At 40.5% G+C, this 25,004-nt stretch overlaps 1 protein-coding gene across 1 annotated transcript in view; it reads right to left on the bottom strand.

The window, feature by feature from the left end:
* itfg1 (integrin alpha FG-GAP repeat containing 1) overlaps positions 1 to 25,004 on the bottom strand; it is a 137,880-nt gene that overhangs the window by 38,921 nt on the left and 73,955 nt on the right. Inside the window, exons 11-12 of the mRNA XM_061067927.1 lie at positions 19,214 to 19,370; positions 17,533 to 17,641 (exon numbers count right to left, since the gene is read on the bottom strand). Coding sequence (XP_060923910.1) covers positions 17,533 to 17,641; positions 19,214 to 19,370 — 266 coding nt within the window. The remainder of the gene's footprint in view (positions 1 to 17,532; positions 17,642 to 19,213; positions 19,371 to 25,004) is intronic.

The raw sequence follows: 25,004 nt of genomic DNA, 5'->3' as shown, positions 1-25,004 counted from the left end.
GTTCGTACTGAGCTTGGTCCCCATGAGGTCTGCTGGTCCTGAAAAGGTCAGTGTTTATGCTGGAAAAGATCCTACTGAGGTAATTGATTACCTGGATTAACTGATGCGGAAAAAGAAAGAGAGGAGGGGTATAGACATAATCTGCATGAACGCAGTCCTTCACAACTTAATGGGCACGCCGTCGCTCCTGGAAGTAGATGACTTGTGTCAGGGTGGGTATTCGTGCGTTTGTGTGTATGGGTGTGTGTGCGTGTTTGAGTGTTTGTAAGGCAAGGCTGTCACTACAGAAGAAACTTGAATCCAGTATTACTTCTGTGAGGCCGCTTTGTTCTTCATACTTCAATCTATGGTTGACATGTAACAAGTATGTAACATTTCCTCCGTGGCTGAAACAAGATCCCTGGAATAGCTTGCACACATCCTGTGAGGTACAGATGATGTTTCTCGCACGCACGCACACACGCACACACGGCCTCCATTAGACTGAGCTAGCCTATTTTCTAGAGTAATATTAAGACTGATGGCAGCTCTTTCGCAGTACTAACATAATCAAGTGGAGGACGAAATGGTCTGTGTACGTTGTGTACTCTGTGTGTGTTAACATCACAGCGAGCAGCATTTTTATTGTTACTAAAAAAAATGCCTGTCTCTATGATCTAAACATTTAAATAAAGTCGGAAAACAGAGAAAAATAGGGATTGTCTGTTTATGTGTACAAGAGAAAATATAAATGTGTGCATATGGTGATGCAAAAAATAATTAGATAAAATAGAAAGGTCATTTTCCAGACCTCCAGAAGAATCAGGAAGCTTCTGTTTGCATTTGAGATTAAAGTTCTCCACCAATGAAGTTGTGTTTTCACCCATCTCAGTTAAACCCACAAATGTTCTATTGGATCTAGTTGAGCACTAGGCTCCAGAAATTAAGATTGAAAGATACGGCTTTAAATTTTGTACACATGCAAAACATAATCAAAATACACAAATAATAACACCAAAAAATCAACAAGGAATATAGTAATCCCACCCCATGCCCAGCGTCCAGGTAAAGGACCACTACAGATCATCACAGCAAAAGGTCCTAGAGGTTCACTGAGAACGTGCACCAAGCCTCGACAACCCACTCTCTCATCCCATGAACCTGAGCAGTCGACAAGTGCAAATACTCAACATCCAGGCACAAGAAGAGAGGAAGCCAGGAGGCTTCCAATGTGTGGTAACCAGCCCCCTCTGTAAGCCCTAACAACAGCCGAAACCTAAAAAGTCACCCAGACGAGTGCAACGTGTGATAATGCAGCCCGACCCCTGAGGCATGGAATTAAACAAATATTTCCATCAATTTCTCTTAATAATATATGAATGTTAATTAAAAATATTAGCTATATTTAGGATTGTTTACCCTTGGCGGAGGTATTCGCTCCACTGAGTGTCATTCTTGTTAACATCATTGAGGGGTGGAAACTGTGTAATATCCCAACAGGGACACATTCCTTTGAGCACAGTATTTAATTACATACAATTCTTGAACATCGCTGAATTCGAAGTCAACACGCTGGTCTCCCGCTGAGAAACTCACATCCCCAAAGAATGGTTTAACTGGCCTGTGAGAGATCGGCTTAACTGGTTCATCCCAATTAGAGAGTTATTTGACGAATCCACACAGTTTTAAATAAATGTTGCCAGTCACACATTGTGAGGGAGAACACTGTTTTCCATAAAACAAACCATGATGTCACAACATTTTGTTCTGTGAGGAGTAACACCAGATGTGATCAAAGATCGAGATTTGTAGAATAATATGATGGATGTTTCTTTTTGTTAAGAATCTGATCTTCCAAACCATGAAGAACTATCTGGTTTAATAAAGCACCGCTCAGTGCGTGAGTTTATGGCCAGTTTAATGACCCGAACTGCTTTGCTCATCAATTTACATGTTGGGCCGTGTCTAGCTTCAGTGGCAACGTGACTGCAGCTGCCAGTGATTCATAACTCAGATTTAATATTAGAACCACACTGATGGCTTTGGATAAAAATGCCTCACATTGTAATATCTGCTGTTATTGGGGATAAGAGGAGCTTCTGCGTTCCTAATCCGTCTTGCAAGTTTGTAGTAGGACACCAGAAATCAGGTCATTTCTCACTACATAGAACTCACTTATTGGTGTAGTGCAGTGGTGGAGGAAGTACTAACGTTTAGTACTTAAGTAAAAGTACAAGTACACAGGAAAATATATACTTAAGTAAAAGTAAAAGTACTACATCAACAATCCTACTTAAGTAAAAGTAAAAAGTACCGGCTTTTAAATTTACTTTAAGTATTAAAAGTAAAAGTACTCACGCAATGGGTTGTCTCTCGATGTCTAGGCTGTGCCATTTTGATAAAGAATGCATATATAGCTACTGGTAATACTCATGCCTCTACAGATGTCACTACTAGTAATAATTATAAGCAACAGGCTGTCTGTTGAATGTTTCAGCAAAACAGGCAAGGTTGTAGTTCTGCTGCCAAACGCGCTGTTGCAGGTATGGCCTGCCCCTTTAAGGAACGGGCCCAGAGAGTGACGTAGTGCACCTGGGTAACTTGCGCAAGAAGTGTGTGAATACGAGAAGTGAACGAGCACCTAGAGGTGATGAGAGTGTTGCTCCGGTGGAGTCAATAAATAAAGTGGCGGCGTTAAAACTAAAGAAACGTCTCCTCCTCCTTCTTCACGGAGTGGTCCGGACGGCTGCTTACCGGCCACTGTGTGTGACTGTGTGTGTGTGTGCGTATGTGTGTTTGTGTGTGTCACCCAGATGCGTATGTGTGTGTGTGTGTGTGTGTGTGTGTGTGTGTGTGTGTGTGTGTGTGTGTGTGTGTGTGTGTGTCACCCAGATGCGGAGCTGACGAGTGGGCACCCTCCGTCGTCCCAGCGCTAAACAGAATAGCTGATTAGATAGTTATCAACTATGAACTTTAACAGGAAGAGTTGAAATGTTTGTTGGCGTGTGTGTGGCTGCGTGTGTGACTGTGTGCGTGTGTGGAGCGCTGGCGGAGCCGCTCCGTCACAGCAACATTTTAGCGAAACTGTGTTCATAAAATGTAACGAGTAACGACACATATTGTAGAAATGTAGCGGAGTAAAAGTATAGATAATAGCTGCAAAATGTAACGGAGTAAAAGTAAAAAGTATGCACTATAATTTTTACTTAAGTAAAGTACAGATACGTAAAAATTTACTTAAGTACAGTAACAAAGTAAAAATACTTCGTTACATTCCACCACTGGTGTAGTGTGCAACCAAATGCCGGGGGGGATTGTAGAAAAGTTGCACAAAACTGGGGATGACAATAACCTACAAAATTACTACAAGTCATCTACGGAGGATTAGAAAAGTTTTTCTTGTTTTCTTTACTGCAATACATTTGTGACAGCTTAACAGTTCTGAAAAGAATTGAGTTACAACTGAGGTGTTTGGTTTCGGGTGCCGACGTTTAATCATGATCTGTAATTTTGAGCATTTATTAACAAGCACAAGCAATGATTTTATCTGGTTTTCTAATGAATATCAAACCAGACCTCAAATTTTAAGTATTTTACTTAATAGAAAATAAACACCTTTGTCTTATCTCATGTAGATTAGTCGCTTTAAACAAAGTGGAAACTGTTGGCATAACTCTTAGTTTATGTGTTAAAGGTAGAGTTGGTAATTTGTTGCCGAAACACCAACTCTTATTTTTCCTGACAGCCATCAAAGAATTAACTTCTCTAAAAAAGCAATAACAAAAACAAAAAGCTTGTATCTGTGGCCATAACAACATTGGGACCGCTATGGTTAAGACCGAGTGAAATGATTGGCCGGTGGACCTGTTTGTCCCTAAACAACCTGCTCGCCTGTGCACTCCATAACAGCTCTCACTGCACATTAAGAGTCTTCAAAAGCTGGGGGGATATACATGGCTGAATCCGAGACGATAGTCAGAAGTCAGTGAGGGAGTGATGTAAAAGTTGACTTCCAGCAGTCGCCTGTCAGTGCACGTTCATGTGTTTTAGGGGCGAAGCATTGATGAGAGGGCCGATGGGGTGATACCAGTTGCACATTTTCAATGTATAGCCTCCTCTTGTTAGCGTTTCCAGGATCTCCAACCCGTAAAGAACATTTACACAATTTTAAGTTTCTTTTATCACTCAGTGTATTCTTGTGTAGCACATAGAACACTGTTTTCTATTTTTGATAAAGCAAACGTTTGATCAGATACCAAACAAACTGAATCAGAACACTGATTTGAAATCAACCTTGCAGCATGAAACCGTCATAGTTCCCAAATATGCTCTTTCACCCACTAGAGAAAATACACAGCAGCATGCATTAGTCCTCACAGTGAAGAGAGGTGTAAATATATTTGTGAAACTGCACTTATAAATACACAATCCTGCATGCTTGTCTTCGTTTCAAATATTTTTGTGTTTATATAATACTTGTCTTTATCAAGCAGGAGCCTCACCTGTAATTGCAGCCTCATTGGCCCTCTATAAAAAGAAACTAAGGGGAGCCATGGTAACTACATGCATACGTCACAACTCAGTCTCTAGCTGTTGGGTCAGCTGACGTCACACACACACACACACACACACACACACACACACACACACACACACACACACACACACACACACACACACACACACACACACACACACACACACACACACACACACACACACACACACACACACACAGACACACACACACACACACTCATAAACACATGACTACACGCACAAGCGCACACACACAATAAAGCATAAACTGTGGCGAGCAGATCTTGACAGGGGGGAACATGCCATGCCGTGTCAGCACTAGTGACTACAAGCGCAAGTCAACGAGAGACGAGCAGACACACACTGTACTCGCAAACACACTGACAAACAAACACAACGATATGGCATTTGCTCAGAGATGCTAATCACATCTCATTGTCCTCAGGGTGCTTGTGCTGACCGCAGGGCTGCTCACAGACATGCACAGGCACGACACATGCCCACATCACCCCCCCACACACACACACACACTCACACATACCAACACAGACTTTGACTGACAGCAGGCTGACATCTTCTTTTGAAATGCAAGTTATAACTTTTGAAATGACCACTTGCTCATTGCTAAATAATACATGTTAAAAGGATAATCCAAACACTATTGGTAATGTACACATAGCATATGTGTGACAAATCAAAATATTACACAGTTATATAGCATTTCCCGCAGGTAAATAAACATAAAAAGATATTTTGATATTATTAGTAAAGGCTGTGCAGTTAAGAGCTGTCACACAACAAACTGTCTCCCATTTAAATAGTTGCCTCAACAATGCACAACTGATATCTAAAATAAAATCTACAATTGTCCGTATGATACACACTTTAATGGCTACTGTCTGGTCAAAGTTTAAGTATGACAAGGTACTGCTGAGGGGGATTCAGATCCCAGAGGGAGCTTTTTATGCTCGCTGTTCACATTGGGTTATATTATTATCATTATCACATTGTGTTGTTTAGTCACTGTGCCTGAACAGCTGGCAATGGCTTGCACTGTGTTTCACTTTTAGATGAACACTAAATATATAATGTGACCATTATGGTAATTGGCCATATCAATTAGAATAACATGCAACCTCCTCACTGAGGGTAAAGGAAACTTCATCTAAATGTTAGTTATGTTTTTTTCTCATTAAAAGCATAGTAAGTGAAAGTAAGTGAACATTCAGCGTGTGTCACTAGTATCAAGTCCAACATTTCTGTGCTGCGAAAGATCCAAACACACTTTCACAAACACAATACCAGGTAATAGCCCTATACAATGTAAAGTATGTAACATTAACAAACAAAGCACTATCTTGACATTACATGATTAAAACAATACAAACATTAGTGATGACTGATGTTCGACAACTTTGTAAAATAAACCCTGTACATTTACTTCTTTCCTGTACTTCACTCAAGTTGATTCACTTTCAGGTTATTTTCTCTTTGACTCCAGTGCATACATCAGAAAATATACCACTAATTTTTTCATAAGGGAACTGTTCCACCAACCAATCAGAGTGGGTGGGTAACATAAGACCCAGCCATCTTCAGCGAGAGCAAAGTGTGACTGCAGCATCAGCATCACTGGTGAAGAAACATCAAAAATGGATTCAGGTGCCATCGCCAGGACTCAGCTGTTAATTAATATGACAATCAGGTGTTTTCACTTGCATCATCTGCAGAGTTCTCCATTTATATGTCAAAGTCTGTATTATTGTTTAGGAATAAGGTTAACCTCTGCAAGTAATTATCCTCTCAACACTCAACGGTACTTTTACTTTTAAAATGTAAAATGTTTGAGTACTTCATCCACCACTAAATAAAACTGACTGGCCTGCAACAACGCTCCATATTAGCAAATGGCAGATTCAAAAGCCAGCCCGCTAGTGTCTCCACTGCTTGCTGTAGTCTGGCCAGACTCAGTGGGACTTTGCCTTGGTTAGCAAGTTGTCAGTTGCTGAAGAGAAAAATAATTTGCAGCTGATTTGATTAGCCGTCAGAGCCATAAATCAAATGTCATGCTCAAGTCTTATTCAAAATTAGGTGCTGGCTTGTTTTCATCTTCCAAACCACTACCCATAATTTGCTAATTGGTCTGTCTTCCAGCCACCTCAACTCTCAGTGGATGTGGTCCACACCAATAAAACTGAACTTGATAAAACCTAATAACATACAGTCGACTTCATTTTAGAAGAACTCCTAGCCAGTGACTAATTTGTATTGTTTTCGTATGGATCTACCATAAAGATAAAAGGTAAACATTTTACATTGGGAGAGGAATCCCTGCTATTTGGCTTTTGGATAGAAGTTATACTTTACTAAAAGAAAAATATGAAGCCTTGCTCCCTACAGGTAATGAATAAAAAGGCTGTAATATGTAGTGCACTGTATTGTATTTCCTGTTTGTGGTCACATTTGCAGGCAGAGCCAATAAGTCTTCATCTGTCAACAGAAGCTGCTGCAGGATGCTATTTTGACAAACATGGCAGCAGCCACTCCCACTCAGTCTCTGTGTGCTGCAGCAGAGAAACAACATTCACACCCATTTGAATATAAGCAGCCTCCAGTCAGATCCTCCTCCGGACGACAGAGCAACACAGACTTCATGTATATCTCCTTGTTGTCATTTGTATGAAATGAAAAGAGGGAATAAGAGCCAACTCTGACTGGCAGACTGCAGAGAGGCGGAGAGGAAGCAGGAGGACAGGAAACAAGACATTTATAGAAAGGAAACAAGAACGGAGGCACAGTAGAGGTGAGAGCGAGGTAAAAAACAGGCTGAGAGCATGATAGGAGCGGAAATGAAAGAGGCTAAATGAGAAAATGGGGAGAACAAGAGGGAGAGTAGAGGAGAGAGAGGAAACATGGAAAGAGGGAAAAAGAGAGCTGTATTCGGTTCAGGAAGAGAAGAGATGAAAGGAGAGGTGAGGAGTGGAGAGAGGAGAAAGAGAAGGGGGTGTGTGGGCCTGAGAAAAGCTCCCAGATGTTTCTCAATGCAGCTAATCTGCATCCTAATAAGTCAGCAGGAAACTAATCAACTCATACAGTTCTGCCTGTCAGTCTCTCTCTTCATCTTTTTAACGCTCAAACACACAGACTCCAAACACACACACACACACACACACTCACACAGTCGTGTCTCCTTGACTTCAGAGGTCATCTTTCCTGGACACTCTCTCTAACCTTAACCATACCTAAAACTTGTCTAACCCTACCCTCTACACTAACATTACCCTGACCTTTAAAGAGTTTCAAATTTAATAATTTATGGGGGTTCCTGAGCTCTCCTGGTAAAGTGGGTGCCCTGCATGGAGGCTTTAGGAGGCTGCAGCAGCAGTGGGTTTGGATCTGACCCGACCCTTTGCAGTGCTCCTCCCCTAATCTATATCTCTAGTTGACTTTTACCACTCTGTCAGTAATGGCGAAATGCCCCCAAAAACATTATATAAGAGAATATGACTTATGGATTCACATACTTCATACATGTGAGGTGCTCTTTAGATCATTCTCTCTAATGTTGAAGTTCAGGATTTCTCCTATCTCTACCTCAATCAGTTTTTGAATTCGCATGTCAAATATATCACTTATTGCTCTTGGTCCCAAATTCCAATATGGACCTGTGGAAAAATTTATTTGCAAGATGGAATTTCCAAGATCTAATTCTTACTCAAACCCTAATTGGACAGACCTCAGGATGAATAGAGCTGATTCAAAATGTGAGTGGATCCGACAAGTGAACACAAACACTGGCCGTGATTAATGAGCAACCACGTTCAAAAGGAGTAGATGTATAACTTGATCTTTCCTACAATTAACAATTCACACTCCATATCTTTCTAAAAAAGACAAAAACTATTTTACCCGTGATGATTAATGCAACACATGATCACAGCTTAACCTGAGTCTATAAGAGCCCATATGAGTATTGGACCTATTAACAGAAATCAAAACAGCGTAGGGCTAAAATGTGATCCCTTGAAAATAAATGTAATTCAGACTTGGCCTGGCTCAGGTTGTAGGAAGGGTTTTGTTTGACCATTGTCATGATTGCGTAATTGTCACTGCCCTATTGATTGGTTGCCTTACACCAAGAAAGCGTGTGGAATGTTAGCCTGTCAGACACAGACAGTAAAGAGCCAGCTTATGTCTCTCATGTGACCTCAAGATGAAATAAACAAAATGAAGAGTGGCGTGGAGTGACAACTTACTGAAATGTTAATAAACATAAGCAAGAGGCTAAACTAGTCTAAATAATAAAAAGTTTGGAGAGACGTGGTCAACACAAGTTATCTTTATTTCCTGTGAGATTTTAACTGACACTTATATATGTCAACAGTAGCATGCTACCTGACGTTAGCCTCAGAATGTTTACTCTATGCTCGGCAGCACTGTCAGCTGCTCCGTTCTCGCTGTCTCAGCTGTTGTAGTTCTGCTCGGAAAATACTGATGTAATCGTCCCAATTTTGAATCCTGAATATCAAACATGTTTAATAATTTTCGGGACGGCTCAACAGTTCAGGAGGTTTATGAATGGCTCTGTACCCCTCACACCACCAGATAATCTGGGCCAAACATCGGTACCATGGATGTTCCATACTAGCTTACTCCTCCAATTCCTAGGGCCTGAATTATGGTTAAATTGGCCCAAAATTCCTGTCGTCTGAGACCAGCTTAAGTAGTGCTATTAAGAGGCAAGGAGAGGGAATGCAACACCACTCTGCTGGAACTTAAAAGGCATCCAAAAGATAAAAAATAACTTTTAATCTGTTTAAAGCAGACAAACGCTGGTACAGCAGTTGGCATTACATTATAAATGAGTTCTGACAGTATCTTTTGTGCACAGCTTACTGATGGAAAAGCTACCCCTTCAGTTGATTATATTCCTGCAGCCGTCTTAAGGCAGCTGGAGAAACTTCTGGAAAGACAACCAAAACTGCAGCACTACGCAGAGGAAGACTATGGTAAGCAGCTGAGGGCCCAAGACTAAGATGCACAAGATTTTCTGGTCTGATAAAACCAGGATTGAACTGTGTGACCTCAGTTATCTGGAGGAAAACAGACATGACACTTTGAATTTGGTTGTCCCTCTGGAAATCTCTCTCATCTCCACTCAGGATCTCTGGAGCTGGGCCAGAGAGACCATCAGGTTCTTGGTCACCTCTCTTGCCAAGGCTCTTCTGCCTCTGATTGCTCACTTTGGCAGGGTTGTGTTCTGCCTGTTATGCAGGAAGCATTGGATTACAGGAGATCATTAATCCTATGACTCTGCTTTCCAACTCTGTGTGCAGGTTTCTCAGTGGTTCGTGATTTATTCTTGAAATGCCTCACAATATACTGCGGCACCACATTTTAAAATTTAAATCAGGATACAGAGGAGAATTACGACTTGAATAACCCTAACATTATTTTTCATTATTTCTTTGTTTAACTTGCTGCTGTGTTGTGCGTTCACATCATGTCACTGTGCAACATCCAGCAAGCAGTATGATTTCCCAGCCAATTTTTCATTTGTTGAGCTGTCAAACTTTAGTGTGATTGGCTCAGCTGTTTTCTGGAGCTGCGAGACCAGCGGTGTGACTGACTGACACATTTATTAATCCCATCTGTGTAACACCTCACACAGTCATTTTGTGATGCTGCTGCAGTCAGTATGAACCACAGGCAGTTTTTGAGTCCAAAACCTGCCAGCCCCCACGCAAGTTGAACTCACGGGGGTTCAATTTATGCATATGGACTGTGTACAGCATGTTCTTGCCAAATTCAAATGAAAGTATCTCGTCTTTTCAACTCCACAAAAATTCTTTCATTAAAATGTATCGTATCTAATCTTTACTGTATTACATCTTTCAAATTCAGTTTTATGTTAATAGTGTTCTCGTTGCTTGTCATTACCATTTTTCTGTTCTGTGAACTACCCTGAGCAAACATTTCAAGGTCTGCATCCTTTCTTAGCTGACAGCCGAGGAAAATGTCTTGAGTTTAACAGATATTTGAATTAAACAAAATGGACCAGACGGTTGTGCCCACATTAAAGGCAAGGTATGAAAGGTGAAGCTGATCGTGTGGGATGCATCTCACAGCAATTCATCCAATTAGGGCTGAAACGATTCCTTGAGTCAATCGATTACTTAAAATCATCGATTCAAATTCTTTGCTTCGAAGCTTCATTTAATCCACATACTGCCGGCAAATGTCTGTAGACGGGCTCTTGTACTGCTCAGTGGCCACTGTGTTCCACATTGATGACGATAACTGTTGCACAACATGGTGTTTAGAGGGCAGAGTTCCCCCCTAGGTGCCAACAATTGCCTGAGAAAGTTCACAGATTACGTTGCCTTTGCTGCCCTTTGCATTACAAAGGAATCGAGACGACAGAAAGCATTGCTTATAAAGCGAACTACATTTACCCCATAAGTTTAGTTTTTCTTCAGGTGCTGTTGAAAAACTAAAATAATTTCTTGTACGATTACTTGATTCATCGATGGAATAATCAATAGAATGATCGATTAATCAAATAATCCATAGCTGCAGCCCTACATTCCAATAGTTGCTGAGATATCTCAATAAAAAAAAAAAAGTCAATCTCATGGTGGTGCTTAACTCAGAAGACTAATAAAGTCATCAGAATATATCAGCTGGGAACCGCAAATCCATCAGGTAGACGTTAATATATTCATCCATTCATCTACTGACATATAAATATCTATGGTAAATGAGTTTCAGTGTGAACCCCAAATATCAACATCATGGAGCACTCAAGGTAAAATCAGGGGATCACCAATATCTGACATTTTAATTTTCTGGGGATCATTAATGTCTCTATACATGGTAATCTATTACATAATTGATGAGATATTTGAGTCTGGGCCGAAGCAATGCACCGATAAAAATCCCTAGAGGTCAGATAACTAAAATATTAGCCACTCAAACATTAGGATATGGTCAATAAATTAAATAAAACAAGTAAAAACTATGTTAGCATTGATTCATTACCATTCCATGCAATGAATGCCTGGGACATTGAGTTAATAGCATGACTGTAAATGCATGTTTTTTGCAGAAAACACTGAAAGGCGATAAAACTGAAGTTCAACTATGATTAAATAATGTTCAACCAACCACTTTGAGTAGAGCCCTTCTTGACGGAGTGTCAAAACAAAAGGACAAACGGGGCTGATGTGCTTTTTTCTTGGCTTTCAGGATATATATGTGTTTTTAAAGAATGGCATCATAGCTGCCAAGACTTCAACTTGGCTGCAGCTTCACTAAATAATATATGCTCCTATGGCAACAGAGGTAAGAACGGGTCTTGATGGAATGCACCAGTGAGTGAAGTACCGCATGTTGTGCACATGGGAGGATAAGATGTCAGAGCGGAACAGGTTCAGGTCATCTCAGTGTGAAAAGCCCAGCAAGAGTCCAGGCCTCTGGCAGGCAGAAAGGCAAGGCTGCTGTGTGAGGCCAGCCTGTCATGAATTTATCCCAGGAAGTCTGTGTGCATCATGTGATCTTACCTTTTACTCATATACTACTCACACGCACATGCACACTCACACGCACTCACACACACACAAACGAACACACACACCTAGTGCGACACAAAGTCAATCCTTCAGCGGGTGTTGTTCAATAAGGCTCAGGGGAGGGTTGAGAGATGGCATTTTGAGAAAACAGGATACCTGATTACACAACAGAGGACTGGATCAGCCTGCCTGATACATGACTGGCTGATATAATGTGTAAAGTCTGAATCTGACTATCAGATATGCTATCAAACACAACTGAAAAAAAAAGGTAACAAACCAATTCACCTTCTGGGGTTTTTCTCGTAAGGTGCAAGCCTATTAAGCTGGATTCGAGCTCACATTCACCAGGGAGAGGAATGAAATGTCAGCAGGTTGTAACACTACTTTTTTTTGATTGCTTGTTGTTTACTCACTAGTCTGCATTTGGCTGGATGTAAAAAACTCAGCACTGACCATGTATAAGATATTAACAACGAAAATGTAATTAGTGAAGTTGAATGTTGAAAGGTGGGAGAGCTGAAACTGTTCGCATCGACAGGGGGGAAACAGGCAATTTGGTGTGGGTGTATCTGTGTGTGTGTGTGTGTGTGTGTGTGTGTGTGTGTGTGTGTGTGTTTGTGTGTGTGTGTTTGGTTAGATTTGCTGCAGTGAAACGAAACATGGATAACGAAAGAACAGTCGCGGGTAGAGCGGTTGGTACAAAGGGAATTCAAGTCACAGCAGGAGGAAGGGGGAGTCAAACTCACTGACCTACGTGTAATGCACAAAGCAGCTGTCAGAATATCTGAAAAAAACACTTGAGTCAATCCACTGAATTTGAAGAAAATATCAAATTTTGATATCTATTACCAATATTGAGACTGATATTTAAATTTTATATTTGTCTTATATGTAATGCTCTGCACACTTATATAATGCACTCAAATTGGTGATTTAACTTTTTTTGATGAGATTGATCTTCCCGACTTGTGGCTGATGATTTTGGATGAAACCTTCATCATTTGTATTACCTCTGCCAAGGATCTTATGTTTTTGTTACTGTAGGTGTGTTAAGGAACATCTTCAGAGCCAATTGCATTTAATTGGTGGAAGTGTGGGGTATGGGTCAAGAAAGAATACATTTAAGTTTGGTGGATGGATCCCGAAGAAGGTGCGGATCCAGGATCTGTTTTTTCACAGGATAATTCTCTCTCTTCTTAAACTTAAGGTTAGTTGGTGTTTCTGAACTAAACAATTTTTTATCTTATTTGTTAAAATCCTCTTAATGTCCCAATAACCATCAATAAATAAAGTCATCTTTAAAAATAACACAGGTGTCTGTGTCCCTTGTAGAACACTAATAATAAAGACCAATCATTTCTTTCAGACCAAACAAAATGATAAGTTAGTGCGCATGAGTGGAGTCTTCAGCCATGGAGACGCACACCGGCTTCTAGCAGTTGTCAGTCAGTGCACGTTCATGTGTTCTGGGGGCATAGCTTTGAAGATTGCCGATGGGCGGGGGTGGGATGTATTGGCTGCATTTTTTTCAAAGTGCCTGCTCTTGTTAGGAATCTTATTTTTCAGAATAACCAATCCCAGCTTTAAATACATTGCTCATGAGTGTTAAAGCCTAATCAAAAGTGTGGCTTTTGCAAAGTAAAAATTACACTCATTCAATTTGAAAATGATAAATCTTTCAGGACCAGTCTGGACATGGCAATATGTAAAGGACATGAGCATAACAGGTAGATGATATGTTGCACACAGACTTCAATTGGACAACTGGAAACCACTGTATCCTATAACGGTACCCAACAGTTGCTTCAACACCTGGCATCTTAAACAAAGGACCCACAAATTGACCATGCCATAGACCCTTCTCATGGCATACATTTTGAAATGTCAAACAGATTTTGTTTTTTAAAAAGTGACCCTAATATCAGTCCTCGCATCAAACGTGCATCATTTTGAATAAATGATTGTGATTGGCAAGACCTGTATTAGGATGGATGGAAATCTGTCTATATGTAATGAGCTTGCTGAATTGTCTGGTTGTGAAATTAGTCTATTTAGGTCGACTCCCTGTGCAGTAGCTACCATGACGTCCAGTTAGCGTCTAGTCTCTCTAATCTCCTGCAGAGACGTCTAACCTTATCTTGAAACCCCAGTGCTCAAGGAAGTCACCTGAACTTTCAAAAGTTCCTGTATAAAATGTTTTTATTGATTTTAGAACACATAAAATGGTTCTAAAATCAACAAAGGATGTTACTGTGTCAATTTTAGAAGCTCAGTGTGATGCAACTAATCCTCATCTGACATAGTCTCATCATTAAAATCATTGTAGAATCATCCATCAAAGTTGGGCACAGCTCCCACATCAATGCAAGGTTGTAGTGTGTCATTCATTTGGCCAAGAGAGAAGTTGGCTACTTTATCACATCAAAGACCTGTATCAGGCCCCCCACAAGGATTCTCACTGTTTGACTTCCTACCTCTCAAATGATACTTCATGTGTACTGTTGCTTCATCTTGAAGTGTATTGTACCATTACAGTAAAGACACTAAAAACCGTACAAAGATGAAACACATACACAATTCTGGACTTGATAAATGCTAAGAAACTCCACAATGAACACAGCCTAGCCCACAGCTGTTTTCTGACTGACTGGAGGCTATGTACTATACCAGCCTTGTCATTTTATTAATTTAACTTTTGCTAATTACCATAAAGTTTCTGCAGGTTTCAACAAGTGCAACAAATACTAAGAGCTCAGACGCTCTGGAGCACCCTGAAATATGGCAGACTGAGTCAAAAGGTTCTTTAAAATCAAAGCTTAAAATGTACTTCGATCGTACCGCATTCCCTTTTTTTACCTAATTCCAGTATTTTTTATTGTAAGGTCATGCTTAAATTTCTGAACAGACAGGACAAATTTATTTATTGATCAGTCAGCGTGTTTACATTGGTTATTTCAGTGAAATGTTTCTGCCCCGCACTCAAAACGGGGGAGTAATGACTGTTTACATGCTTGTTTTGATTGCGTCAAGAGTGAATTAATTACAATGATTAAAATCATGGTTATTTTGCTTTAAGTGGGTTCCTGGTTACACTACGGTCAAAGGAGTGTTTGAAGGGCTAGACGGCCACTCCCCCTACATCACATGGAGAAATGGGACAACACTACCCCTTCACGGCCACACACAAAACAAAGGGGTAGGGCCAAGTGGTAGGGCTAAGGGATGAATTGGGTCAGGGGCAAAGACTACCCAGTATTTAAGACCTAGAATATAATATTCACAAATATTTAAGACTTTATTTATTATTTTAATCTATCTATCGATTTAAGACCCTGCAGAAACCTTGCATGTAGTATAACCATTCGCTCCTGCTATGAACTTTTTGTTTGTTAGTGTTGGCTTTTAATGTTTTTGTTCTCAACATGTTTGAATAATATCAAAAAAACGGATGTTGCTTAATGAGTAAAAGTACCATATAATGTATCTCAGGCGGTTCTTTATGTATTTTACAGGTCAAATTTGCAAATATGTAATACAGGGCAAATAATATTCATTCTTACACATATTTTAAGTGTTTTAGTAAATGATGTGTGTACTGGTGTGCATTTACAAGGGCATGTAATGATTTATGAGTGCGTTTGTGTGTGTTTGTGTGTGATTCTGAAAGCAGAGGAGCTTGAGTGGCCCATCCCTTCCCAAAAGACTAAACAACAACTGTTCGCCAACTGTGCAGAAATGAGCTATGCTCCTTTTCTTACTAATGAGCAGTGCAGAGTGACAGATTAAACTGTGCAAAGGCCCACCCTAGAGTGGAACTATTTTTGCTTTCCTCAAATGTCACTAGGTACTAACGCTGTACCAATATTTTGACTTCAAAAGAGCATGTCTTGATTTTTAGTCAAACGCTCTTACAATAAAGAATAAAAGAAACATAATCTATTAACTACGAGAGAAATAAGACGTGTGCCAAAAATATATGGAACTATTTCTGAGTGTTGAGAGCAGATATTGATGCTACGGCTGATTCTAGTCAGACATTATCTGTGACTGAAACGGCACAGATGACGTTTGCCATTTCTTTCGAATTAGTTTACATTCAGTCATCTTCAGTGCACAGACAGAATAAGGTTAGGAAGGAAGGAAAGGAGTAGGTTCTACTCTGGCATTTCTGACACCTTTATCAGTCAATAAAAGATGGTAAGTGCCACATTACATGAGGAGAGAGCGAGGAGGAAAATGTGCATAAATATGTAAGTGTGGCTTTGAACCCAGGGTGTCGTTTGTACCCAACATTTGTAGGACTGAAACTGTAAAATCATCAAAATTAAATAAATAAACACTTCACGGAGGTATCATTGATTTATAACTATTTTCATTTGCTGAAAATCTGGCATGGAATCAATCTTGGCAATCAAATACTAGAATTCCAGCACTGTGGTTGTATGCCTCCACCAACTAGTGAAGTTTCTGTGTACATATGGGGGGGGGGGGTTTAGGGCTAGGTGTCAGAGCTGACGACCGTGTCGGGCTGCTGTAAACAAAATCAGGTGATCTACACAGTCCTAATATATCACATACACAGGGACGTGCAGTCTCTTTGAGACCTTTGAATTACAGGCACCAACATCTAATCAGTTCATCATGGAGGCCAAGTAAACGTTAATACCAAATTTGAAAACATTCCATCAAGACGATCATAAGACATCACGATCAAGAAAAACAAAACATTCTTTAAAGGCCACCATGACCTTGAACTATGACCACCAAAGTTGAATCAGTTCTTCCTTGAGTCCAAATTAATGTTTACACAGAATTTGAAGGAATTACCTTAGGGCGTTTTGAGATATCGCGTTCATGAGAATGGGACAAGCTGATGGACAACCCGAAAAATTCAACAAAAATAAAGAAAAATTGGTGCTATGTAAACAGTAACAAGACCCTGTCCTAATCAACAGGTTAAAATGACCACTTTCACTTTGTAGGCAATTACTGCCTCTAGAGAATCTGGAAAGAAGTCGGAGGCAGAATTTAAAATGGACCTTTGGGAGAAGGTGCATTTACTAGAGAAGTTTTGTGCTGACTGAGACTTAATTTAGGCTAAAATAAAAGAAAAATGCTCAGGCAGGATTCCTTTTTTCTAAACCACCAACTGAGAAGCTCCAGGCTAAAAACGAAAATCTAATTATATGTCAGATAATAGTCATCTGCTTTCAAGGGCTTAAAAAGAGCTGCCCATATTCAGTGATTAAAATTGGTGTAGGAGGGGCTATCATTGTGCAAGAAACACACTTAATCATTAACTATTTAAATTCCATTTGTGTGTGTGGTATATGAAAAGAACAGTTGGGTCATCTTGCTGCAGTTGGCCGTTTCGAAACACTGCTATAGGAATGAGAAAAGGAAGGCGGAACAGAGCATACTGAGCAAATCAGTCACTTACCCATCACTTTAACGAAGTAGGCGTCAGCTTCAAAATTGTTCTTTAAAGCGTGGATGATCAAGTCATTTTTGCCCGTTGTCTGGCTCAGAACCAGCATGTCTAATATACCCTGCAAATGAAGACAGGCATATAGATAAGGGACAATGAGAGCATGGCATGTGTATATGTGTGTGTGTGTGTGTGTGTGTGTGTGTGTGTGTGTGTGTGTGTGTGTGTGTGTGTGTGTGTCTTCTGATGTACATTTTTATCCCTCTAACACCCTGGATGACTGATCCAGCATTATCTTATCATCTCTATTCTTTTCTCTTCTCTTCACCACATCCCTCTCTCTCCTAATCCAAAACCTCTGTCTCCAGGGTGAGAGAGAGATGAAAAGAGAGAGAGTTGAATTCAACAGACAGACCACATAAGCAGTAATAATTAATTCTGATAATACAAGCACATACATAGATTGCCATAAAGCTACTGCACGATGTGCATTGGAATCTGGGAGCAAAGCTTGGAAAACACAAAAGGGGGGCTTGGACAACTGCATGTATGCAAATTAGTTAATATGTGCACGGAGTGTATGTACGTCTTCTTTTCTATGTACTCTACTTCTGCAAGACTGTATCATTAGGTTTCTTTAAAGTTGCTGCGTGGTGTATTTTAAAAACAAAACACATCATTGTCACTATAGCTTGGAATCGAGGAAGAATTACATGAAGATAGAATCTAAGTATATAATGAAAGCTTGTACGGGTGTGAAAAAACAGCAGCAGCAGAGCAGACAAAGAAGATAAATAAGCGCTTTGTCTCGTGAAAACAATTGCTGGCAAAGATGGAGCAAAGTCGGCTTACACACAATCTGCTGTGCATGCTCTTCACTGCATTACTGATCACAAACAAGCACTAAACTATACATGACACTGTCCCGGCCTTAGTCCAAATCTGAGCATGAAAGGAAATATTTATAAACTTAAAATCATTTTTGTTATGTCAGTTGAGAAAAAAGCTTCACACGTAATCCACTTTTCTGCATTAGAGGAATCAAGTCTTGTTGTATGCTCTGTGGGGTTTAATCAGCCATTTGGCATCAACGTATAACGCTGTAGACAAAAGGAGATGCCAGTTTACTTGCATATCTAACTGTCTGACACCACTGTCCATGAGAGACTGAGAGAGACACTTAAAAGACACGTGGCAAGAGAAAGAATGAGAGAGAGAATGGTGTGATCCTGTATAGGGCGGTCACTTTTTCTTAAAAAAAAGTTTGAATGGATAGATTTGAATATTTCTCCCCCCTCGTGCACGCAGTTACATGAGGTTGAACACTTTGAAGTTGCTCAGCTCGTCAGTGGGGCTTCCGCGCTGCAGCTAACAAGTGAGTCCACAGATTTGTTGTTGTTGAAGAGACAGTCAGTTGCATGGTACAACGATAACAAACAGCCTTTAACATTTTGTTTTTGTCTTTGTTGTCTACGGCGAAGAAACCAAAATACGTCCACATGCTGCTTCTCAGATGCTTTTGTGTCGTGATTGGCTGTTCAGGACATCTTCAAGAAGCAAAGTATATCTGACAGTTTGACGAATATTCCCCCATGTTCAAATGATTGTTTGCATTGTGAGTAAAGAGTGACAGCCCATGCACAGTATGACCAGAGCAAACCCAAGATTATTAGAGTCATCAGAAATTACTCACGTCCTCGTAGATGTCAAAGAATGTTGCCATTATTGCATTTTGGATGGCTCCCAAATCTGATTGGTCCCAGTGGATGTGAAACATTCTTCCCACACTATGGCAGCTGACGTTGTTACAGGGCACGTTCTCCAACAGGAAGGCCTGCTGAACACTGGGACTAGGAAAGAGAGAGAGAGAGAAAATGCATGTTATGATTTGATTCTGCTAACAACAGGATGCAGTGCTTGCTCAAATGCAGCATGTTTATATCATCAGCAGATCAGAATGACAGTTTCTCAGCAGAATCATGGCCAGTGACACAGGTATAAAGTATAAAGTATAAACTGGAAACTCCCTCTCTCACGCTTCATTCCATTTCTGAATCTGAATCTGATCCTGGTCCCTGCACACACTGTCTTAGCAAGACATTTCGTACTTTAGTCTGATATAGGCGTATGGTTTTACTTTGGCTTTTGAATCTAAATGGCATTTGTTAGATTTTACAGCAAACATCATGGAGCCAGAAAGTGAGCATTTGTCCTGATAATCAGCGTGGGAACAACTAAGTATATCCATACCTCCACCCACCCTGTAAAGCACTGCAGCTCCAACCAAGTGTCACCTTTCAGTGATAAAAGAGATGTCAGGTGGATTTACTCAGAAGCCAAACTGTAACCTCAACACATGCACTAAAATATGCACATATAAAATAATGAACATATTAATTGATGTGCATTTATGTTTGTTTTTTTTTGTATCTGTACTCAAGGGCATGGTCTTTTTAATTTTTAGAGCTGGGATTGTTTTTTCAAAATTCCCCATACATTTTTTTTCCAAATCTGAGCACAAAATCGATTGAGTCCAGTTCTTAAAGACCATTCCCTTGTATAAAGATAGGTCAAAAAACAAATAGATTTGTAGTTGTTCAGTTTGCTGTGACCACACCCTGTATTCAGCATCTTTTTTCACAACACATGGTGACTAATGTATTCATGATAAAATAAAACCCAAGCAGAATTTTTTATCCAGCGTTCTGCCTGCACTTTGTGAGCTCAGACTTTGTCACATTCTCCCTTTAAATCTGTGGGAAGATTGAATCCCCCTCTTTTTTTTCTCTATGTGCCTTTCTAGCCCTGTGTACCTGTTCCTAGATCTCTGTGGGAGTGGCGACCTGAAACTAGATCCGACTGAAGAGCCTGACTAAAAATAGAATAACCGTGAAAGCCCTCCCTCTCTCAGGATTTTTAATTACCCCTCCCCCCTTACTCTGTCTCGGGAGTGGAGGTGAAGGCCCACCTCAAGCTATGAGCCTGATGGGACTCCTGTAATCCAGGATGCCTTGAGAAGTTGAAAGACTGTGTGAGGCGGTGATGGAAAAACATTAAATCTGCCTTCCTTGCAGTAAAACCTGTCACTGGGATAGATAGAGGTGGAAGATAAGGGATAAAAAAAAGAAAATGTGCTCCTTGATAAAAAGGTGGATTGATTGATTACTGTCACTCATATTATGTTGTCATATAAAATGCACATTTGTTGAGAGTTTAAACTAAAGTATGAGCAGTGAGTTAGAGACAGAGATAAATACATGTCCCCATATACGACGAGACTGAACAAGTTTATCTCATTATCATGTCTCCTACAAAAGGGAATACAGAGAAAAACAGAAGCTTTCAGCAGAAAAACAGCAAATTGGGCGATGCCAATTATGACACACACACACACGCTCAGTGCACAGTAGGGGGCAGATATCAGGGTGATAAATGCTGATGTTACATAACAGCTGGCAATAAAGCAATACAAGTGGTCAAATAGGTGCCTGAAAGTGCTCCATAAGCCTCTCCTCTGTTCTCAATCTGGCTTTAGGAAAATGGTTGCTAAGTGAACAAACAATAACAGAGTGCAGTTATTTTATTTTATCATATTCATTCTTCTAACATTCTGTATCTAATGGCTGCTTTGATTGCAGTTTTTCATTTTCATGGTCATTTTGGTGGCACTGGATCTTTTGTGTCATGCATGGTGTGTTGCACGGAGAAGGCAAATTTTGATGAAACATTTAAAATTTACCTAAAATGTTACCCAAACAGTGTATTCTAGCTTTAAAAAATGGAAAACAACTTGTTTCGATAATAATTACATACAGTAAGACGACAGTATTGGAACATACTCCCTAAAACTGCTGTATCCTCCTCTTCTCATGAACATTTTTACAATCTTTGTAACGTCACAGTTGCCTGGGCATTAATCCAATTTATGTTTGATTCAGGCTGCATGGTAAATAGCATTACATTTGTGTTGAATGGACTGTATTAATATTGCACTTTTCAATGTTATCAACCCCTGAAAGTGGTTAAGAGTTCCTTTCACCCACACACACACACACACACTTTCATACAGGATTTCTGCACACTGCACCTTTTTCCCCATCACCCAGCATTCATACACTGTCAGCAAAGCCATTAGGGGAAATTTGGGATTTAGTATCTTGCACAAGGACACTTCAGAATGCAGACTTGAGGTACAAATGGGGATCAAACGGTTTGTGGACGACACGCTCTACCTCCTGAGCCACAGCCGCCCTTGGATCACATTCCTCACAACGTCACTTTTTTTCTCCACAGAATATGAATCATTATTACTGCATCCAACTAAGGGAAACAAATTCACTTGTAAATTTCAAGTGCTATCTTAAATTCCCCCCTGACATCAGCATCAACAGTAAACCTTGATATATGAGGAGTAAGTGCAATAATCTGGTTATTGTATGGGCAGCAAGAAATCCAGAAATACTAAAGTTATTGGGTCAGGCCTCTACTTAGCTCCCGATAATTACAACATCTGTATTTTAAATAGGCAACGTGCAGCAAAGTTCAGAAATTTAATTAATTTTTAAAGTGAACACATAATGCTTCAGGCGCACAGATTGAAATGGTCTCAGTTGAGATGACAGTTTTCTCTGCAGACGTGCTTGTGATTCAGGATGTCTGCATCGTTGTGCGTGGGGGGAGAAGGCAAGGAGGGAGGATGGGGCTTGTGCTGGTTTAACTTTGGCTGTGATTACTTGATATTGGCTAGGGGTTTGGTTAAAGGTCATTCTGTGTAATCCATCAATACTGTGTCTTCACTGAAGCCCCCCTCCCTACTCAAACGGCATAGCTTTAACAGTGAATGTGGCCGGTAGTCACTGAGGACCTGCAGGACCTCCAACTCTTTCTCAGTAAGGCGCTGTGTGCGTGAGTCTGTGCGCAAAAAGAGATTTAACATTTAAAGTTTCAGGCTGAACTTTAGACGGCATTTGATTGTTATTCACCAATGTGTGTGTCCTTTCTGAGATTTTTGAACTTCAAAACAACATCTCCCCAGCACTGCAGGGGGGGTTGTGGAGATGAACTCAGGATTATGAGGTGGAACACACACACACACACACACACACACACACACACACACACACAAAAACATTTAATCAACATTTCTTCCCTTTGTGTTGACCACAGCTAAATTAAAGCATCATTACCACTTAAAACATGGCATTTTAACCATTTAGCAAATGTCACATATCCAGCCAAACACCAAAAAACAAGAATCACTGCTGCTCAGTCCAGTTCAAACGGCCCCATTTCGAAACAGATTAGATGGATGACAGAAACAGCTTCATCAGCCTCATCATTGTTTGTCTTCATACTGACCATTAAGAACTCTCTTCAGAATGTGTTTAAAATCAAAGTTTAATTCTCCTGATCACAGGTCTGATTCAGCTGTCCTGATGATCACAGGGGGCGTTACCGATTTGTGGCTGATTAGAACAGATCATCCTTTAATGTGACGGACTTACAGACATACCAAACATGTTTGATATTTTCCGATTCGAGATCTAATGCTGCCGTATGAAAAGACCAGCAATTGGTTGGGTGAACAGAAAAAGAGTCAGTAACTCGATGTTTTGAACTCGATGAAACAAATGTCTGCCTACAATGTAAATAAGACCTTTGTTGGGTGGATGGTATAAAATGGGGATAAACTTGAGAAATTGACAACAGTGTGAGTGCATGTTTAATGTATCCAGGGAGACATAAACATTTGACATTACTCAACAAAGTTTAACGAAACTATGTCAATACAACCAATAATCATTGAGAGATTGCATTTGAAACATTGATAGTGGCCCTAAAGGACACTTCACAGGATCACAGAAGCCATTAGGATCCATCCTCAGGGCACCATGAATTTATGGACTAAATTTCACCGACAGGTCAACGAAACGACTTATGGACATTGCCATCCTTAGAGCCAGAGGACTAAGAATCATAATACAGAATTACAGATAACCTCACTTCTTACTAAAATGTGATTTATAAAGTGCAAGAAATTACTAAATCTGAGCTAAAGCCAAAACAAGGCCTTTACACCACTTACAGTCTTAACACTAATATCTCTCTATGCCTGGGGGCCTCCATTATTGTATGAACCTGGTGTCAGCGCTGATGTGTGTGTGTGCGTGTTGGTGTGTGTGGGTGTGTGTGTGTGTGTGTGTGTGTGTGTGCGCGCCTGGGGGAGTCTTCAAGTGCTGCTAGCTCTATCCGCCTCCCTTCTAATTGGCCTCCAGAGGGGCATGAGGATGGCAGGAGGCTGACCAGCTGATCACACAGATGACCCTCCTCTCCCTCACCTCAACTGCTTGGAAAGGCCAGGTGTCCACCTTTACTGTTTGCTCCCCATCCATCTCGCTCAAGCTGAGCTATATTAACCAGGCCACCTCCTTCACTATATCCTTCTGTTCCTTTCTCATTTCCTCTCATCGTCTCATCTACAATTGTACTTTCTCCCCCCCTCCATTCATCCATCCATATGCCTTTCTTCCAAACTTAATTCCCCCCCCCCCATCAATAAAACACTATGGACTCTGTTAAAATGCTCACAAGTTGCGCTTTTCCCCCAAAGCATTGTGTGGGAGCATTTGATAATGCCCGTTACAGTTTTGATGATGGAAGCAACACAGCGGTGCACTCCTCTCTACTTTCCTTGACATTTTTTACCTTCCATCCTTGAGTTAAAGCTCTCTGCTATCCTCCTCCACCTTCCTAACCGTCTGATAAAGAGAATATCTTTCAAGTTAGTGTAGTGTGAACGGAAGCACGTCCCTTTCCACCGTCAGCATCCATCTGAGGGGTAAGCAGAGTTGAACTGGCCTGCAGATTTGCCATAAGACTAACTAGCCAGTCATGACTATAATAAAACAAATGTTTTAATAATAATAATATGTATATAAGATTTATACAACTTGAACAAACAGGCAACAGCACCTTGCCAGCTGTGCAGTAGTGGGGGAGGGGCAGTGAGCCTTAACAGTCAGTCTGTGGACTGAGTTGAACATGTCTTCTTCTATGACCTCAGATAACCAAGCGGAACAGGTGTTTTCACTCCCCGTGATGATTAGCAAGCATAATCAGATGATCGAGACACTTTGAATAAACAGGCGACTAGCGTCTGTCCACGGGGCGACTGGGATGTTCACGACAACGACAACTGCTTTTCCAGTTAGGCATTCTGCATCTAACCTGTCAAATATAAGTTAAATTGGAATTAACTTAACATTTTCTACACTGTTTTAAAAACACCCACAAACAAACACTGCAGTTGGAATGACTCAGGTTCATGTGTCACCTATTGACAGAGATAGAGAGAGAGAGGCTGACAGTGAGAGAAAGAGACGTGGACCAAAGGTGAGCAAAGACAAGCAGTGGGCAGGTCCACGTAGATGAAGTGACAGTCAGACAGCGATATGTTGTCAAGGCCCTGAGGCGCTGTGGTTTCT

Source organism: Limanda limanda, chromosome 3, assembly GCF_963576545.1.
Source record: "Limanda limanda chromosome 3, fLimLim1.1, whole genome shotgun sequence".
Taxonomy (NCBI): domain Eukaryota; kingdom Metazoa; phylum Chordata; class Actinopteri; order Pleuronectiformes; family Pleuronectidae; genus Limanda; species Limanda limanda.
Note: the sequence above shows the minus strand (reverse complement) of the source record. Positions and strands in the feature narration are given on the sequence as shown.